This window comes from Stigmatopora argus, chromosome 11, assembly GCF_051989625.1.
Source record: "Stigmatopora argus isolate UIUO_Sarg chromosome 11, RoL_Sarg_1.0, whole genome shotgun sequence".
NCBI lineage: Eukaryota > Metazoa > Chordata > Actinopteri > Syngnathiformes > Syngnathidae > Stigmatopora > Stigmatopora argus.
This window is the reverse complement of record NC_135397.1, coordinates 4630665-4649666: the sequence shown is the minus strand read 5'-3', so window position 1 is coordinate 4649666 and position 19002 is coordinate 4630665. Positions and strand designations below refer to the sequence as shown.

The 19002-nt window shown below is 38.7% G+C and overlaps 2 protein-coding genes across 28 annotated transcripts in view; both read left to right on the top strand.

Annotated features, from left to right (window-relative positions):
• dst (dystonin) overlaps nt 1-3931 on the top strand; it is a 77967-nt gene extending 74036 nt beyond the window's left edge. For 10 of the 27 annotated variants that reach the window (XM_077613399.1, XM_077613400.1, XM_077613398.1 and 7 more), the window contains 4 exons: nt 1323-1501; nt 1724-1834; nt 2185-2311; nt 3022-3931. In XM_077613399.1, coding sequence (XP_077469525.1) covers nt 1323-1501; nt 1724-1834; nt 2185-2311; nt 3022-3278 — 674 coding nt within the window. In that variant the 3' untranslated portion in view covers nt 3279-3931. Of the gene's footprint in view, nt 1-185; nt 300-1322; nt 1502-1723; nt 1835-2184; nt 2312-3021 lie in introns of all 27 variants that reach the window. The other 17 variants (XM_077613375.1, XM_077613374.1, XM_077613380.1 and 14 more) reach the window with 4 other exon arrangements.
• Nucleotides 3932-4420: 489 nt separating this feature from the next.
• LOC144085107 (uncharacterized) lies at nt 4421-18706 on the top strand. Its single transcript, XM_077614110.1, has 28 exons — nt 4421-4610; nt 4708-4929; nt 5553-5665; nt 6105-6228; nt 6959-7352; nt 7433-7510; nt 7582-7677; nt 7750-7803; nt 10475-10528; nt 10606-10659; nt 10796-10849; nt 10937-10990; nt 11266-11319; nt 11399-11452; nt 11702-11755; nt 11854-11898; nt 11980-12033; nt 12272-12325; nt 12403-12456; nt 12577-12648; nt 12747-12782; nt 13661-13705; nt 13785-13817; nt 13908-14054; nt 14499-14675; nt 15451-15541; nt 15822-15899; nt 16038-18706. The coding sequence occupies exons 3-28, from the start codon at nt 5587-5589 to the stop codon at nt 16253-16255; spliced, it is 2307 nt and encodes a 768-aa protein (XP_077470236.1). The 5' UTR covers nt 4421-4610; nt 4708-4929; nt 5553-5586; the 3' UTR covers nt 16256-18706.
• Nucleotides 18707-19002: the final 296 nt, after the last annotated feature.

The window sequence follows — 19002 nt, the reverse complement described above, 5'->3', positions numbered from 1 at the left end:
ATTGATCACCTTTTATTGACGCCAAATGCTTCAAACTGATTTATCTAATGTTTTCTTCTTTTTTAAAATACATTACAACATTCTGAACAGACTTTTTCTATTCAACGTATTCACTGCAATGAGTATGCAATCCTCTTACATTCTTTTCCTGTTTGTTTCCTGCTGCTCAACAACCTTTCTTCTAGTTCACCACCATGGCAGCAAAATGTTGCGCTCCGAATCAAACTCTTCAATTACTCAGTCTCCTATAGGTTGGCAAATCTCACACATTCTCTCCCTGCTCCATGAACCCACCAGTGGTATGTCTGTTCACACATCCCAGTGTGTGCTGCTTGTGCCGGGCCCATGGCTGTGTGAAGGTTTTATTGGATAGGAGCGCTCAGTCTGAAACTCAGCACTCACTCACCTTAGTCTTCATGCATGTTGTTGTTTTTTGGTCACATCTGCCCGTGGGCTTCTTGAAACACAGGAAATCGAAAACCAAAAAAAAAAACCAAAAATAATAATACAATTTAAACTGTTTGAAAAGGTGGGTGGCAATGCATGCAACTCACACTCAAGTTTGTTTTTCACAAAAAGGAGCAAGATTTTTTTTTTTGTGTTGCAAGAATATTTGGACATATTCATGCATATACTCGCTGGGCACAATATTAGGGACACCCGCACTAAAATTCTGCTTTGCCTTTTTGGACACATGCATTCAGTTTGCAAGGCTTATATAAATCAAATTGAAAGAACACTGTCATTTGCATACAGTATTTTGCAATTGAATTTGCTGTTCTCTTATCTGTCATCTGTGATAATTGAATGAGCAAATAGGAGGTCACGATTACATAAGTTCCATTAAGCAAATTGCTGAAAAAGGAAATGCCTTTTGCTTTGCAAGAAAACAGAAGATTAATTATGATCCCTATTATTATGAGAGGTTAATAAGGTCATATTCTGAGCCAGTACTTAAGAGATCAACATGTATAAAAGTAAGATACTCATTTAATTGGCACAAATGAAAAAACAGCGTGTCCTTGAAATATGTAATTTACAAAAATTGTTCTGGTGTACCAAATGTGTCCTGTGGGTGTATTTATATGAATGCACTGCGTCAAATGCAGAAGCTTTTTGTGTCAAAATGTCAACGTGAGTGCTGTTGCAGCACAGCCAAGATGTGATAGACACGCATGACATTTGGTGTTGTTATTGATTTCCATCCATTCATATTTATTGTGATCATCAAATGTTTTCCACGCGAGACCATCATCATCCTTTGTGCAAGAAAAAAAAGGCATGCAAAGTTGCTCATTTGGAGTGTGTGTGCTCACTTTCAGCAAAAGGGAGGACCAACATGGAACTACGAGAGAAATTCATGGTCCCTGAAGGCACCACGCAAGTGATGGCAAGCTTCCGCTACAGAGGCCGACGATCTCGGCCCTCGTCGCCCAACAGGTCCGTGTCCAGCCAAAGCTGCATCATCCCGTCCCACCTGGCAATGAACAGCACCCCCAAGGTGAGAAGAGAGCAACACAAGACATCAGTATTTATTGGCATCTCAGTTGCAAAATCATCCTCCATTTGCCATTCAATCACATTTGTTCTGCATTCTTACAATCATTTGTTGTTTACTCCCTCGTTTTGGTTTATTATCCCTTCCCCCATTTCATGTAGCTTTTGTGTATTTGATTTGTCATTCCGTGTTTCTTTGTGTTGTTGATTTGCCGTTGTTCCCCAGACATGCCAACACATAAGCCGCAATTATGATAAGCCATGGCTTACAAACAGCAAACCCGTCACTCCGATTAAATCATCCGACTCCTTCGGGAGCCCAGGTTCATCCGCAGAGGTATTTTGGCATACATGACGTGAGCGCTTCCTGAACTGACCCAACTGGAATCTGCTACCTATTATGAATATTTTTGGACATTCACTAAAAATGCCACAGATTCCAGTTGAGTCTTGAAAATGGGTCTTGGACTAACGATTTTATTGCTTCCAGCAAACCACAGTGATCCTTCACTTGTGCATGATATTTCCTCTTAACTACTCTGTTTGAACAAACAGACTTTCTAACATCATGGATTTTGTTCAAAGTTTCTTATATGCTGCAACTTCTTTTAATAACAGATCTTCGCCGGAGAATCATAATAGCAACCATGATAATAACTGATGGTAAGTGCATGTTATCTTTTGCAGACGACACCGGTTCAAGGCAGCAAGTTGCGGCTTCCTGGCTACTTGTCGGGAAAAGGATTTCAGTCGGGTGACGACGGAACCTTAATAAATGCTGCCATTCTTAAAGCTCGTGGGCAGGCGTTTGGCGGTGAGTGACAGGAAGCTTCTATCACTTTTTTGTTGCATTTTTGTAGATTGGCACGTTTTCACACAACTATTTGCTAGTGAAAGGTAATGTGCATATATGTGTAAACATAACATACTTGTGCCATCTAATGGGACAGTAGTCTACATGTGAAATGATAGTAAACTTATTATTATCATTTACTAAGCATAGATTTGCCACCATTTGGCCTTTTGGTATGGGATGAGGGCCGTTAGAGATGGGGTGAAAAGCAGTAATTGTTCTATGATTTTTTAATCAAATCATGATTTTTTTTTTAAATATTGTGACATATCGCTGTCAGTTTTATAGCATACTGTATTTCTGATTTTTACACACCTGTAAATGGGTTAGGTCTTTATGTGTACAAATATTGTTTGTTTAACTTCTGCTGTTTTGGAACACGTTGAAACAACTTATCAGTTACCATTTTTTTTTTAAATCTTTGAATAATAACCTCTACGAACAGATATAATTACAGTCCTTGGTTGACAATGCTGTTAATGGCAACAGATTTGTCCTTAATTATGAGAAGTGAAATTCTGTAAACCAACATTATAGTTGTAATATTGTACTCAAATTAATTCGTGGTGAGTAAATAGCACCCTTTAACAACTCATTTATGTTGATTTATTTATTTTTTGGGATGAATTTTCTCCATTAGACAACTAAATTAACTGATTGTACCCTGGCAGACTCCCGAAAAAGCTTGAGCAGACCTGGAAGCAAAGCAGGAAGCCGAGGAAGCAGTCGCAGAGGCAGCGACGCCTCCGATTTTGACATCTCAGACATCCAGTCGGTGTGCTCGGACGCATCGGAGACAGTGGGTGACGGACCGCGGACCACGCCGCGCCAGCTCACCCGCCACCATGGAGGGAAGCCCTCCAAGATTCCCGCACCGCAAAGAAAAAGCGCTCCCACGAGCAAACTCGTCAAGGGATCCAAGCGATAGTCAGCGGTCATGAGAGCAAAAGAACGCCGCAAACACTGGAATGATCTAAATTAAGACTGCCAATGTGCTGAGTGTTATTTAAATTGTTGCTGAGTTGTAAAATATTCCTTTTGAGAGGCCGTATGATGGAATAGGACGTGTGTATGGATGTTGATGGCCTTGTGTCTTTGTTTTTAATGTGGTTTATTTTTGGTGAAAATGTGAAATGTTTCTATCGTATTTGATTGACCCCGTCAAGGTTTGTTGGTCTCTTGGAACTAGCGTTCCAGAGAAGTTACTGAATGTACTTTTGTCATGTATGTGCTCTGGAGATTGGAGTAGCATCGCGCCACCAATGTGTGTGTGTATGTATGTGTGCGTGTGTGTGTGCGTGCGTGGCATCGCAAATATTTATTTATAAGTGCTAATAATGTATTCTCAAGGGCAATGCAATATAACTACGGTAAGTACTGCGGAAACCTTTAACAACACTATTACAAGTAGCAGAAACCTCGCAGTCACTAAGTCCTCCGTTTGCAGACCACACCGCGCAACGTGTGAACCCCTTCTCGTTAAAACTATCTCTAGGCACGCCGCTTCATTTCAGTTGTTACTGTCATATTGTTACTTTGTAATAAACCTGCTTGCACAAAGCTGCCAGAAACTCACGTAGACTAGCTGCCCATGGAGTCTTTATTCACGTAGCCGTCATTCCACAATTTAAACTCACCCAGGATGCATAAAAGTTTAGGATAGTGTTTAGTACCACAGCTTCTTGAAAAAAAAATGATACTTGTGGGCTGTATTTAATTTTGTTTTAATTAATTGGTTTATATGTGCGTATGTGTATGTATATGTATATGGAAATGTGTGTGTGTATGTATATATGTTTATGTATATAGGTAAATGTATATTGGTATATGTGCATATGTATATGTGCATATATATGTATATATGTGCATATGTATATGTGCATATGTATATGTGCATATGTATATATGTGTATGTTTATATATCTATATGTGTGTATATATATGTAGTATATGTATATATATATATATATGTAGTATATGTGTATATATATATATATATATATATATATTTATGTATATATAATATAATATAATATAACTGAGTGAGTTGCTATGAATGTTGACGTTGTGGTCTCTTCCAGATGGAATGTTTGCAGAGCATCTTGTGTTTAGCTGTGACATACTACATCTTTTCCGTGGACCGGTGCCGATTCTATTTTGCTGTCCTCCGTGAACTCGCTTCTAAAGCGGGCAACGTGCTAAAATGTTTAAAAGCTATTTGGATTCTCAAAAGAAATGAAAAAAGGCAAGCTGTACGGAGGTAAAAAGGGATCCAAGACCTTTCAATCAGATGACCGATGGAGATTCCATCAAGGTATCAAAATGCAAGAGGGTGCATGGCTTCTGTTTGTTTCCAGCGATTGGCCTATGAGAGATGGCGGATCCCGTCGGTACCAAAGGTGGAGTGGAGCACGGGGGTCGCGCTCATCTGAGCCCCAGAGCTGCCACTTTTAATGGTCCTCCTGTTGAGTTCAAAGTGTGGCCCGGGATGGCATTTTAGAAGGGGACATCATCACACAGCCCGAGCTGCATTTGATCCATCCGGAAGAGCCCCATAAAATCTCCACTTTGAGGAATATGTGAGTTATTGCATCAGTTATTATTTTCTCTCATTTAATATTTCAGTATATTTGGTATATATGGTTGCTCTATAAAGAGTGGTTTTAACCCCTCAATGCCTATTGGTGTGAAAGTCAGATTCCAGATCAAAGCAGCCGCAACCATAGATGCCCATTAGTGAAAATTAGCATCATACATTAAATGATGTGTATATTTTTTATTATTTTATTTTTAAAATGTATTTTAATAATTATTGCATCTTCTTGGAAGCAAAGGGTAAAAATAATTTTAAATCTTTTTAAAAGCTTTTGGTATGGGTTGATTATGCTACCATTACAAAGACAAAAAAATGTTTTTTTTTTTAATTGTGTCAAACTATATGCCTATATGACAACTTTAATTGTTCAAGGTTTCGTGTGGAATTTTGCAACATTTCAGTAGTTTTACAAACTCAATACAGTGAAAATAATTCCTTAGTAGTGCAAATCAAAACTGGATTTATTGATAAAAACATTATTGTTGATTCATAGTTTCTATCATAAAAAGTGGTCTAAATATGTGATTATTTTGTTATATATTTTCCTGATCCTGCAGACTAATTTCTCTCTGATCCATCCATTTGTCTTTAATTGTTGCTTTCCAGGCACTTATAGTGTCTGACTTTTCCAAATCGGAAAATGCCTGCCTGCAAAGCATTACTAGTTTTTGCATCACTAGTTGTCATCCTAGGATGCGTACACGGCCAAACACTACCAAGTAAGTTATGTTCCTTTATTTTCTTTATATAATTTACATTTTAAATGCTGCACTAACGCCAATCTCATAAATGAAACACTGCCTTTCCAACCAATGCCCAAAAGATGTCAGTATTGTCTTTTTATGGACCACAATCTACATTCTACCCCATGGTAGTAGAGGAGATTACAGTTTGAATTGCCTTTATTACACAGTTAACAGGTCAAATTGCAGTTAAAATTGTGCTTTTCACATTTGAACAGCTTAAAAACGTAAAAAAAAAAAAATCCAAATGTACTCATCTAATGTCTGGGTTCACAAAAAAACTTTTTGGTATTAATCTGATACCAATGAAATGCCATTCTCAAGTGATGGATGTTAAAACTTCCAATATTTTATTATTATTATTATTATTATTTTAATTTAAACTGAACTTGACTGATAATTGGTTTGCTATGAGGTTTCGATCTTCTGGAGGAGTTCCGTGTTTCTGAGTCCAGAGGAGTGAAGAGAGTGGAAGGCTCGGACCCGGAGGTGGTGGCTTATCGCATCAATCCATCCATCCATCTGCAGAAGTCTATGAGGTACACCTAAATTTGTAATTTACAAATGTATTAATAATACATAATGAATGACATGTGATGATTGAAATATCCTATTTTATTTGGTTGCATTGTAATGAGTTGTTATTTGGATTGATGATAATTTTCACATCATTGACATTATCAATGGAGCGATACCTTAAAAGGTACTTCGTGTGTATCATTGACACTTGACTTTGATAGCTTAGGAACATGTTTACATACTTGATTCGGTGCAATCTTTTACCTTAGAATGTATAGAATCGATTACCCAGATGGCACTTTAATAACCAAACAAAGGACATATTTTTTTAAGTGACTTGACTACAACTGACAACTACTGCACAGCTTTTAAAATACATATACTATAGGTGTAACGATCAGTAGGCTCATGCAAACCATACGCGGTAGCTGTAAACACAGGATACATACTAGGCCAAATGGAAATGACGCCAATAAATTTGGTTTATTTTGATGATGTACTCATGGGATACTCATAATATGGGATTTCTGTAAACAAGAGTCTAACCACAAGCACTTAATATGCTGCGAGCAGTGAGAAACTTTATTTTTATGACTTTAGTGTCAATTGGCAGGCCACGAGAGAAACAAAGAATGATGAATGTTTTGAGCTCACACGGATGCGATTTAACAGAGTTATGTAAGAACAACCAACAACGTTGTGCAAGATATTGTTGAAGTTCATTATACTATGTTGCCTCCCCCACCACAGAGAAGTTTATCCAGATGGCCTCCCCTCGGATTACTCCATTATCGCGACCTTTAAGTTGACCAAAGACATGGTTAAGAAATCGTGGAACCTGTGGCAGGTCAACGCCCCAGATGGTCAAGAGCAAGTGGGCCTGCGTTTCCAAGGGGACACCCTCTCGTTGGACTTCTTCTACATTAGCCCGAGCGGTAGCCACATGCTGAGGACCTTTCACGGAGTGGGGAAGCTTTTTGACGGCCAGTGGCACAAGTTGGCGCTGAGTGTGAAAGGCAGCCAAGTGAAACTGCTGATAGATTGCGAGGAGGTCAGCGTGGAGGCCATTGACGAGCCAATGCCAGTGATCCGCCGAGGGTATACCTCCATTGTCAAGCGGGCGGCGAGAGATCGCTCCTTCTCAGTATGTGTGCAGCAAAACTCTTTATCTAGAAATATTAAAACTGGATGGCAGACCTTAACCACATTTTTTTATCATTTCAGCTGGACCTCCAGCAAATGGATGTGTCATGTGACCCGGAAAAGGCCATTTCCGAAGGCTGCTGTGAGCTCTCGAGTGTTGTGAGTCCGCTTCTTTTCTGCAACTCTTGCTACTGTTCTAGTTCATCCTACTTTGAAATGTTTTCTCACAGTGTGGAGGCTATGCAGAGATTGGTCTGGCAGCGGGAAGAGCATCTTGCAAATGCATGCACGGACAACCGGGAATACAGGGACGTCCGGGGACACAGGTGCTGGATTTACACAGGAAACATTACTCCCGGGAGTGGAAGTATGTTGACCTTTCTTTAATTCCTGTGTAGGGGCACAGAGGTCTTCCCGGGAAAGATGGGGATCAAGGAAGACAAGGAAACTGGGTAACAAAGAACTGTTGTTTACTCCATCATAATAGAAAGTTAAATCAACAGGAGGCTTTACGTCACCATAAAAATCAAACATGAGGTGATAGGTGTGGAAAATAGCCTATACTAGGTGATATTTCATTGGTTCCAAGGCAGAATTTTGGAGAACTTTGGGGCCAAAGATTACGAGAACATGAGGAAAAAAATAAATATATTGATGCTTATTGGGAGCTATAAATTGCTAACCCTTGGAATAGACATTTTTTTTTTGTCTCGCTTACGTCATCCATAATTCCTTTTGCACGGACACAACACTTCATTATGAAGGTGACAATAAGTTTTCCAATTTAATGTCGGAGCCTTCTCAACAGCTCTTGATGTGGGCTTAACTCAAAATCCTTCCTAGATTGAATTGGTTCTTTTTAAGGGTGAGTAGACTCAAAGGTTTGGAATACGGATCAGAATGTGGAAGAAGAATTAAATGGAGCACTTTCCACTTTATCTCCAATCACTCTTCTCCACAACATTATATAAAACATTGCTCAGTCTATCACTTTCTATTTTGCCATGGTATTGAATGATTATTATTTTTTGGTTCAAATATTGCATTGCATGGCCCGTTCTCACTTTTTGGAACCATGTATGTCAAATACGGTTCAGCCCTGGTCAGGTTCTTGGGTATGTTATCATTGTAGTTTTATTTTACTTGGAAAAATAGTGCTCAAGGCGGCCCGGTGGAGCGTGTGGTTAGCGCGTCGGCCTCACAGCACAGGGGTCCTGGGTTCAAATTCAGGTCATGTGCACGTGTGTGGAATTTGCATGTTCTCCCTGGGCCTGTGTGGGTTTCCTCCGGGTACTCCGGTTTCCTCCCACATTCCAAAAACATGCATGGTAGGCTGATTGGATACTCTAAATTGCCCCTATGTATGGGTGTGAGTGTGCATGGTTGTCCGTCTCCTTGAGCCCTGCGATTGGCTGGCCACCGATTCAGGGTGTCCCCCGCCTGTGGTCCAGAGTCAGATGGGATAGGCTCCAGCACCCCAATGAGGATAAAGCGGTTCAGAAAATGAGATGAGATGAAAAAAGTAGTGCTCATTTCCCTGCTAAATTATCATGAGCAAACACAAGCCCAAGCAGTTGGCCAATAGCAAGCCCCCTCTCAACCCCCCACCCCCCAGAGTTCATAATGACACCACGTCTGCTTTGGTGGAGTGTGAAGTTTGGCACATTGCGCCTACTTTTGCTCATGGGGAACGGCACAAATTTAAATTCCTTACTCGTTGATGCTGAGCAGCCACTGTAAAATGAAAGCAGACCTCAGGAAGGTTTTTATTAGACAGTTAGAATTGGGAGACAAATCCACAATGCCCTTAAACTGACAAAAGTGCATTTGGATTGGAGGAAAAACAAACAAGGCTAATTGGGTTTTCGTCAATCCGGATGATGATAAATGGGAATTATGCTTTTTTTGTTTGTTTGCATGATTGTGGGTGTTGAATATGTATCTAGGGAAATCCCCCACACCGTGTGGACAAACTTACAGTAGGCCTGCCTACACAGAACAAGATTCCAGAAGCATTCATGCTACATTTTCATATCCTGAGTCTTCAGCTGGAGGTCATTTGAGAGTAAACATCTGTCTTTTGTAACTCCTTGAATTACAGAGGCCCAACATGTTTATCCCTTCCCCTTCTTGCATCCTGACAAGGCACTTTCCTGGCACACATTTGCTAACTATTTTGGGTGGTCTTTTTTTCCATTCTTTTTTTTAAATCTAGCTTGAACTTCACCACCGTAGAAATGTGGTAAAATTCATGGTCTTGCCTTTTGCCATACTGTAAGCCATTTGTGAGGTTAATCGTTGATAAAATCATTTGATATTCAAATAAACAGGCAACACTGAAGGCATTCTGGCCTTGTTTGTTGATCCAGAGAAACACTTTTCTTAGGTGGTTCGCATCTGTCTAAACAGACACAGCCCATTAAGTTGCATTCATGATTTGGGCATGTATTTATAAAATCCAGTTGAACGTTTGTGTACATTTTCCATCAATGTTATTAATATAACACTTATTCTACTGTAGCTTCAGTCAAACCCACTTCTCCAAAAGAGCTGGAACAGCTTTGATGTATTTTTACCTTAGAATTGACACATCTTGTTCAAAATATTTCAAAGACATCAAAATGTACATATTCACTAGGGGTGGAAATCACCAATTTCATGACAAGTTTATATGATGAGGACAATTATACAATATTTAACTATATTACAAGATTTTAATCCATTAAAAAGCAAATCGTGATGAACTATTAACAAAACGGTATATCAGAAAAATGACGATTTTGATCAATGTCCTGCATTTAATTGAATTGAATTGAATGCTTTATTGGCATTATACAAACAAACAGACTAATAAATTATCAATAACTAAGATTATTTATTTCTGTTTGGTGTTATATGTGCAATACATGTTGAAAGCTTTAAATTTCATTATACTTGTATAATCACAATAAAGTATTCAATTCAATTGGAGTCAATGTACCATGACACCATATACTCAAATGTGTTATTGGGATGAATACAAATGAGTCTGCCACTCAACTGTAACATATAAAAGTCTTTCTTTTGAATTCTTCCACTTGCATTTAATAGGTATGTTTTTTTACTTGCCATCTTGTTTTGCAGGGTATTAGGGGAAACACAGGAGACTACGGCAACGTGGGTGAGCCAGGCCCTAAGGTAAATTCTGTCTACACACCCCTATTACATGACACTTCTGTATGTGGTTAATGATAGTTCACATGCATCATCCTCAGGGTGAGATTGGAAGCAAAGGAGAAAAAGGAATGAGAGGACTCTGGGGCACGGCCGTAAGCAATATAGTATATATATACATACACACATGTATATATATGTATACACAAACATTGTACTGTATATCACCGCAAAAATACAAACAAAATAATAATTAAATCTCACAATGAGAAAAAAACATTCTCTTTGCAGGGAGAGCGAGGACCGAAGGGACTTTGGGGATTAAAAGGTGCAGCAGGCTTCAAGGTGAATTTTATGTAGCAAAATCAGATTGAAGTGCCCAATTTTCTATACATTCTATCGCTTAGGATGATAAAATGACTGTCATTGTAGGGTGTTCGTGGATCCCCCGGAGATATCGGAAATACTGGGAGGCAGGGAGAAGTTGTGAGTATTCTGCCAGTAAACTCTATACTGTATTGTGCCTGAAAGTACAGTATGATATAGGGCACCTTTTTTTCCATTCAAGGCCCAAATTACAAACTGAATTTTTATGTTTTACTTCAAATATGTAAAGAACACATAATTACGCCAAACGTGTTAATGTTTGGTAGGCATTTACCAATTTCCAGGTTCACCGGGAATGAATAATTTCAGCTCTTGACCATGTCTTTGTTAATGTCTTCTATATTTAATCACATAAATGTATTTTCTTTCTGAAGGGTGTAAAAGGTGAAAGGGGATATGAAGGTATTGCAGGCTATGAAGGAGTGAAGGTATACATCTTTATTTTTTATTCATCCACCTTTTTAAAATAGCTCCATCTGTTGTTCTGATTGCTTGATATGTTTTTAGGGTAACAAAGGAAGCACTGGTCCAGATGGGAACCCTGGGCCAAGGGGAGAGCAAGTAGGTTCTACATCCATTAAAACAAAACCAAAAAAATCATGTACATTTTAATCCAATATATTGAAAAGACCAGACCCTCAAAACACTTTAATGCATAAAACACAAGCAAAGTTTAAACTGCAGATGCCCATAATATAAAAACATGTTTCAAAATGGGTGCTTGCAATTCATCTGTCTCTTTAAGAGAGCTAAAAACAAAGGGAAACTCATGTAATGTACAGTATCTTAATTTTCTTTTATACTTAACAGGGCATTGTAGGTGATCCAGGCGACAGGGGGGCTTCTGGACAGAAGGGAAAGCCTGTACGTATATCTCAAACTAATTGTCGAATATGTCTAAATCTGCATTCTGAAGTGGAAATAAAGTTAAAGGTCAAGGCCGCATTTATTGTCCAACTTAGGGTGTCACGGGTCGACGTGGTAAAGATGGCACCATAGGACAAAAGGTGACAAGTCCCCCACAAATACTATTCTTTACTCTTAAGATATTTATTTTATAATAATAAATCATAGCGACATTTCTTCAGGGCATTGTAGGAGATCCTGGAATACCGGGAAGAGATGGAGATACTGGAATAGAGGTACTGACTACTATTTCTATTTAAAGTGGTATGAGAATCTTTCAGTATCGTAGAAAAATATTTTTCTTATTCTTTTTAAGGAACGATGGTGATCCACCCATCCACGTGTTTAATTTTTTTTTTTTTTTTAATTTGGTGCAAATATTTTGTTCCTTTGAAAATGAAATGGTGGTAGCCTAAAGTTTGACCATTTCAGGATATCTTGTATGTAATAATTTAACTCTCATTCTTTTCCAAGGCCTACCAAGGACCACAAGGTAATCGTGGAACATTTGGACAAGTTGGCGTAAAGGTAAACCCATCTAGTTTTGAGGCGTCATGAACTTCAATTATTTTGGTTGCTTCAATTGTTGTGTGTGGCTTTTATAGGGGGAGAAAGGCGCCATTGGACCTGCAGGAGAAATGGGTCCCCAAGGTCGAACTGTAAGTTGTCTGGGCCAAACAAAATAATCAAGTTTTCATTTTTTTACCACGTCCACAGAAATTAACTGAAACACAATGAGCAGCCCCTTAGGTATTTTTAACGAACATTTTATCCTCGAGGGTCCAAGAGGGTACAAAGGCTCTGCAGGAAAACCAGGAAGACCTGGATTTATTGGCCCACCAGGACCTAATGTAAATTTAAACTTCTATTTTCTTCTCATTTATGTCATTTTTAAATATGTTTTTTTTCTTTTAGAATTAATTAATTAAAATAAACTGTGTCTTTACAGGGACATGTGGGAGTGACCGGAAGACAAGGAAGCAAGGTATTGTCATCAATATCGCATCGGAAATATGAACGACAGCTGAATTATAAGTATACAAATCAACAATACAGATGTTTCTTGTGTTATCAGTACCCTTGAGTATAAAAAAATGGTATCATTCTAATTATTAAAAAGAGCAAGAAAAAAGAAAGATGCATAGTTCAGCTTTAATTATTATATTAACACAATTTTAATCAGAAAGGAGAACCCTAAGAGTGACGTGCCCCCGGTATTCCACTGCGACTCAGCACTATTTGAGAAGAACCTTTCACATTGGCAATGTTAGCAACACCTTTTAGTATGAAGTATTGCAAATTCAAATAACTGCCAACTAGTTCTACTACTACATTTAAAATTGTAAACTTGGCAGCTGGTTGTAACAGAATATTTAGTTTATGTCTATTACACCAACATCTGGTGTAATGTATACAATGCATGTTGCAATAAAATTCTTTTTGAGGACAGAGTAGGAAAAGGGAGCAGGAAAAATCACTTCATATACAAGCTGCATTGTGTCTGTTACAGAACGCACAAAATTGCTTCGCCACTGAAACCTAGAATATTTATGTAATTACTACATGTAGTAATACTAACCATGAAGAACTACCAGTTTGTTGCACAATTCTGAAATAGCAAAATGCACTGAAATCCTCATTTTGTGCCCACTAACTTGTCTACATTAAATTATTTAAAGTATCATACAGACATACACCAATGAAAATCATTTTTAAAACTGCAACATACAATTGTTGTAATCGACAGGCAAATAACTCATTTTATTCATAGAAGTAATACCCCCAAATTACGTAAATGTAATCTTACAGCAGCCTTTTTTTCACAGAAAAATATCTAAATATTTCCCCCACTTCCTTGTACAGGGTGAAATAGGAATTCCAGGAATTAAAGGAGTCAAAGGAGGACAAGTAAATATATTACAATCATATTTTATTTCTTCATTCTACTATTCCCTCTATTTAACTTCATGTTGTCTGACTTTTAAAGGCAGAAAAGGGTGTTAAAGGCCCAAAAGGAAGAGTAAGTTGATTTTAGTTACCCATCACTATGGTCATTTTTTATATGGTATCCCACAATGGATCTCATTAATGCTGCTAATTTTCAATGAAGGTTGGCGACAGAGGGGACTCAGGTCCTCAGGGCGGACGGGGCAAACGTGGCCCAGTGGGGACAACTGGGCGCTCGGGTCCTGTGGGAATTAAAGGGGTGCGAGGTGAAGGAGGACCTGATGGATTCCGGGGCCCGCCAGGTCTGCCAGTAAGTAAAATACAATCCATGGAATAGTTGTTGTTGATTTATTTGGAACATAATAGTCATGCTGAATTGTCTTTGGCTTGTTTTTTGTCTGTGAGTGTTCAGGATTGTGCATGTTCATGAACAAAGCAAACAAGATCTGCTCCCATTTGGTGGATAATGTGATTACTTGTTAAAGTCGTTTGAATGTTTAAACCATTAGGTCAAGAACAATTTGTAAAATGCTCCTCATTAGTCAAGACTCTTGTCCTGTCATGAGGTCTCATCAGTCAAAGTGTCCATGAATCCATGATGAGACTTGGGAAATCTTATTGGCCTCATTTCTTGCTGGGCTTTCCTCTGAAAGGCTGCCATCACTTCAGCATGCTCGCTGCTGGAATAGTCATCGTCCATGTTCCACTGTTGGCCTCCTTCCAGTGATGGATGTGCTAATGATCTCTTCCACAGGGTCCAACGATGCCGGCTCAACACGTGATCGAAGTTTGTAAGAAAGTGGTGCTGGAACAGATGTCTACCTTTGCCAACTCAATCAAGAGAACCTGTGCCGCGGTATGTCCTCTCTACGGGGACGTTCCCATGGGTGCCCCTGGTCCCCCTGGACAGATGGGCCCACCTGGACCTCCTGTGAGTCATAACAGTTTTTATTTCATTAGCCTAAACACACATAACAGAGCTATCCTCCATACATTTTTTTGCGCCTGTCCCACACATTTCAAATGTCTGGAATAAGTTGGCCGCAGTGGATGGCAAAAAAGCTAACAATGAAAACATACTGGATTTCCACATCGACATGAGGACAAACATTAAGCACAGTGGACTTCTGGTATGTGCCGAATGTTTGTTGGAGAGTTCCAACTGATGTCAAATCCTTTCCATTTTGTTTTGTGGCACAGAGGTAATACATGTGCCATCACACCTTTTTAACAGGATTATTCTTTATATTTGGACGGTATTTGATCTTAATATTGAAAATAAATGTCCATAGTCAATTTCTTCAGCCGAAAAGCAGAATAGTACAATCTCTATGATACTACTCCTAAAATGGATTATAGTTCAATGGATGGATGAGGTTAAGAACCCTGAGGTCTTATTCATGAGTGACAAAAGAATTGAAAAGATTTACATAGTATATCTAAGAAGATGGATTATGTCTTGAAAACAAATAATTAAATAATCAAACAAAAAGAATCTATACATTGTGCATGGCTAAGTTGTTGAGTACCAGACAAGTGACTGCACAATATAATTCCAAGTAATATGAACGTGGAAAGCACCCAACTTTAACTTTTATGTGAGTGGAACCATTTTGGACAAAAAATGGAAGAGCCTAATAATGTAAGGTTGAAACAGAACCAACAACACCAACAATATTATATTTTTTCTTTTATGATGTTGTCAGGGTGATGCTGGAAGAAACGGTGATCTTGGAGAAGTTGGTCTGCCAGGATTTTATGGTGAAGTCGGAGATTCAGGCCAACAAGGAGGGCCAGGTGTGGGAAAACAAAGCACACACTCATCGCGTTGGATAGAATCATTATGTCCCAACATTAATACATGTGCCTCAGGCTTTAGCTGCAATCAGAGACCTAGTGGGACACATTCTCATTGCCTGTTTAAGGTGTTTTATTCAACAGTAATCTCAGTAGTACATGCACTTTAAGCAACAGAACATTGCTGGGTAATATCCTTCTTCTGGAGATTCTTCTGTGTACTGAGAAATGTTGGTGTGTGTGATTGCAAATGTGGTTCTGTCTGTGTGTGTATGTGCAGGGGACAGTGGAGACCAAGGTGATAAAGGAGCCAACGGTCATGGCTTACCTGGCTACACTGGAGAGCAGGGAGTAATGGGTATAAAACTCACTTGAAATATTCGGAATGTATCTGTTTGAGTATAGTGTGTATCAAATGAATTCACAAAAATACAATACCGGAACAGAAAGGATCTCGGTATGTTGAAAATATTTTCTATTTTCGGGTCATTCGCAGGTCAGCGTGGGCGAGTCGGCCGGGTCTTTAACGGACAACCCGGCAAGCCGGGCGAGCGAGGACAAACGGGCCTGCTTGGTATCAGGGGTCATGCAGGTCTCCGAGGGCCCCCAGGTGTCTGCCTCACCTCCGGGTGCGCTCTTCTCACCGCCACAAGTCCAGCACCTCAAGTTGGTCCTCAGGCTGCACCCCCACAAAGGTTTAGGAACCGCCAGTAATGGAAAGAGTGGACAGTTGAATATGGAAATGATCAAGAGTGTCAGATTCATTTTATGTCAATATGTTTTCAGTCATATAAATAGAATTTTTCATGTAAATATTCTTTCTTTTTAACTGAGGCTTAGATTTTTTTTTCCAAACAGGAACAGATTTACACCCAAAAACACCCATATGGAATGGTAATGTATGTATAAAAATGCAACTTTTATTTGAGTTTATTTAAAAGAGTTCACAAGCTGGCTGTTCTTGAAAGATCTGTTCTTTATAATAAAATCCCCAAAATTTATTGACTATTATGATCAGACTGATATTTATCCAATATGGGAAGACTTAATTTAGGGACCGATTTCATAGCAATCATTATTATACAACAATTATTCGTTGGGGTTTGCAAATCAACTATAGCTGAACCATTGGCTTGTCCGTCAAAGATAATTATTTAATTGGATTACGTATACATTTGAGCAAAAACCACTCCTCTTCAAAAAGACATTCGAACATTTTTGTCAGATTTATTCTTAGCTCATAAATTATTTGAACTTATTCTGAAGATTCAGTTTTTCTTAAAGCCACTATATGGAAATATTGTGCTACATTAAATCTTACCCGTGACCATAAAAAAAAAAAACCTCAGAGAGTCCAGGACTTTTTAAAACTGTAATATAAACATGCAGAGAGACCACGTGTGGTACAGATGTCCACGCAATAATCGAGTAAACTCTTACAACAAACTTCAACATTACAATAAAAAAAACAGTGCCAGCACAATTTCATCAGAAAAAAACAGTAATTGATGTAAGATGGAATAATCAACACTGGACTAACTCCTAGAAAAAGTCAAACCAAGACCAATAATAAGATGTGGAAAAAAAAGTTTAAAAAAATTATGAGAACATATATACATTAACATGGCAATTTTGTACAAACCATTTTTGTTGGAGTATTGTTAATTGTAGGTGAGAATAATTCTATGACTGTAGTTAAGTATTTTCCAAATCTGGACACAATTACCATTTTGAGTTAACGCATAACTCTCACCCAAGAAAATTTGCAAGTTGAGTCATTTAACTTGTGTTTAACTTTTCTGGTGACAGCGTGAATTTAGGTGTCAACAGTACAGCAAATAATATATATCGTCTTTAGAAGCTGCCGCACTGATGACTATAATGACACTAGCAGGAGCCGTTCTCCATGTGGACAATGTTGGAAATGATTGTGACTTCAAGCATAAGACTTATTAAATTCCTGACCCGAAAGTGTCCGGATTCTGACTCTGTGGTCAAAAACTGATGCTTGATTGGAAACGAGCTCATTGCAAAAATCGGACTGCTTTTCAATCGAACCGAGTCAGTAAAAAAAGAAGGGGACTGCTTACACCAAACTGTTTCTCTAGGAGAAGTTGTTTTTGATTGAGAAATATATTGAAGGGGGGACCCCACCAAGACTGAATGAATCAGGGCTCTCCTCAAAGACTTTTCCTGGCTCCTATTTGTTTCCTCGGCATCCCGTTGACTGCGGCCGTCATCCTTCACCTCATATTGTTCCATTTGGTTTCATCAAACTCTGTCATCTTTCAGTTCTCAGCGTTGCCTACAACGTGGAATACAGAAAGTTTTTAGCATAAAACATAACAGTTTATTTCTAAAATACCTCTTTTCTATTTCCAGGAATGCACTGACATGACGCTGCTACTCGGTGTTCACTCTTTTCCGCTGGCAATATCACATACTACCAAGTGATATTTCTAGCCGTAAATCATGGTCTGTCCAACTGGTAACAAATTGACGATGTAAATGATTCCCCATTATTTATTGGTTAAGCAGCATTTGAGGATAAAGGATATAGATTTTATCTTGGGCCAGATTAGAGAGCTTTTCACATTAGTTTCCTCCTTGAAGTATGATTAAAGTTTGTGGCATTACAACATCACTTATTGGAAATCATTGCATTCTATGCCAATAGAAATAATAAAATGATGCTTTAACATTTGCCTTCAAGTCTCTCACAGCCACATCCCAAAGAATACATTTGCATGACTTTTATTCTTCATTGTTTTTGTCTCGTTCCAAGGGATACATTCAATGAGGTAAGGTTTTCTCAGTTTCTTAACGTGCAGTTTTTATAGCGGAAAGCTTACTGGCCTTCACGGCGGTGTGTAGAACTAAAAGGCAACTGTTGTCTGCCTCGAATCGCACTTTGAACCCTAATGGCTGTAACTTGAACTAAGAGCTCAAATCTTAGTGCACCTTTGAATTGTGTTGTTTTAGGTAGCACAGCAGAAGCTTGCAGTCAAAAGAAATGATTGCACAGCATCAGAATGTCTGCATATTTCATCATCATATCGGCCACTCCTACGCTGCGCACCCCCACTTAGAAAAATGCCTTTGCAATCCAGCAGAGGCTGATGAGACTCAAGGTCAACCAGGCCAAGGAGGGCAACCACGAACTCGTCGTAGCACAGAACAGTCATCTGCAGCTGGCAGGTAAGAAATTGAATTGTTGCTCTTTTGAAGGATCCTATTGAGTGTATTTGAGTGATTTGAAGAAAGCTGGGCACGTTTTTTTTTAATCACACACAATCAAGGCACTGAGTCACCACTATGACTATAGTATTTTCTTTTCTGAACACCTTATACAAGCTTTAATCATTCACTCCCAGAATGCACACTAACAAATACGTGTCTAGTGTGATTATCATTTAGAAACAGGTAGCTAATGCAAATGATTTGCAAATATTTCTAAATAT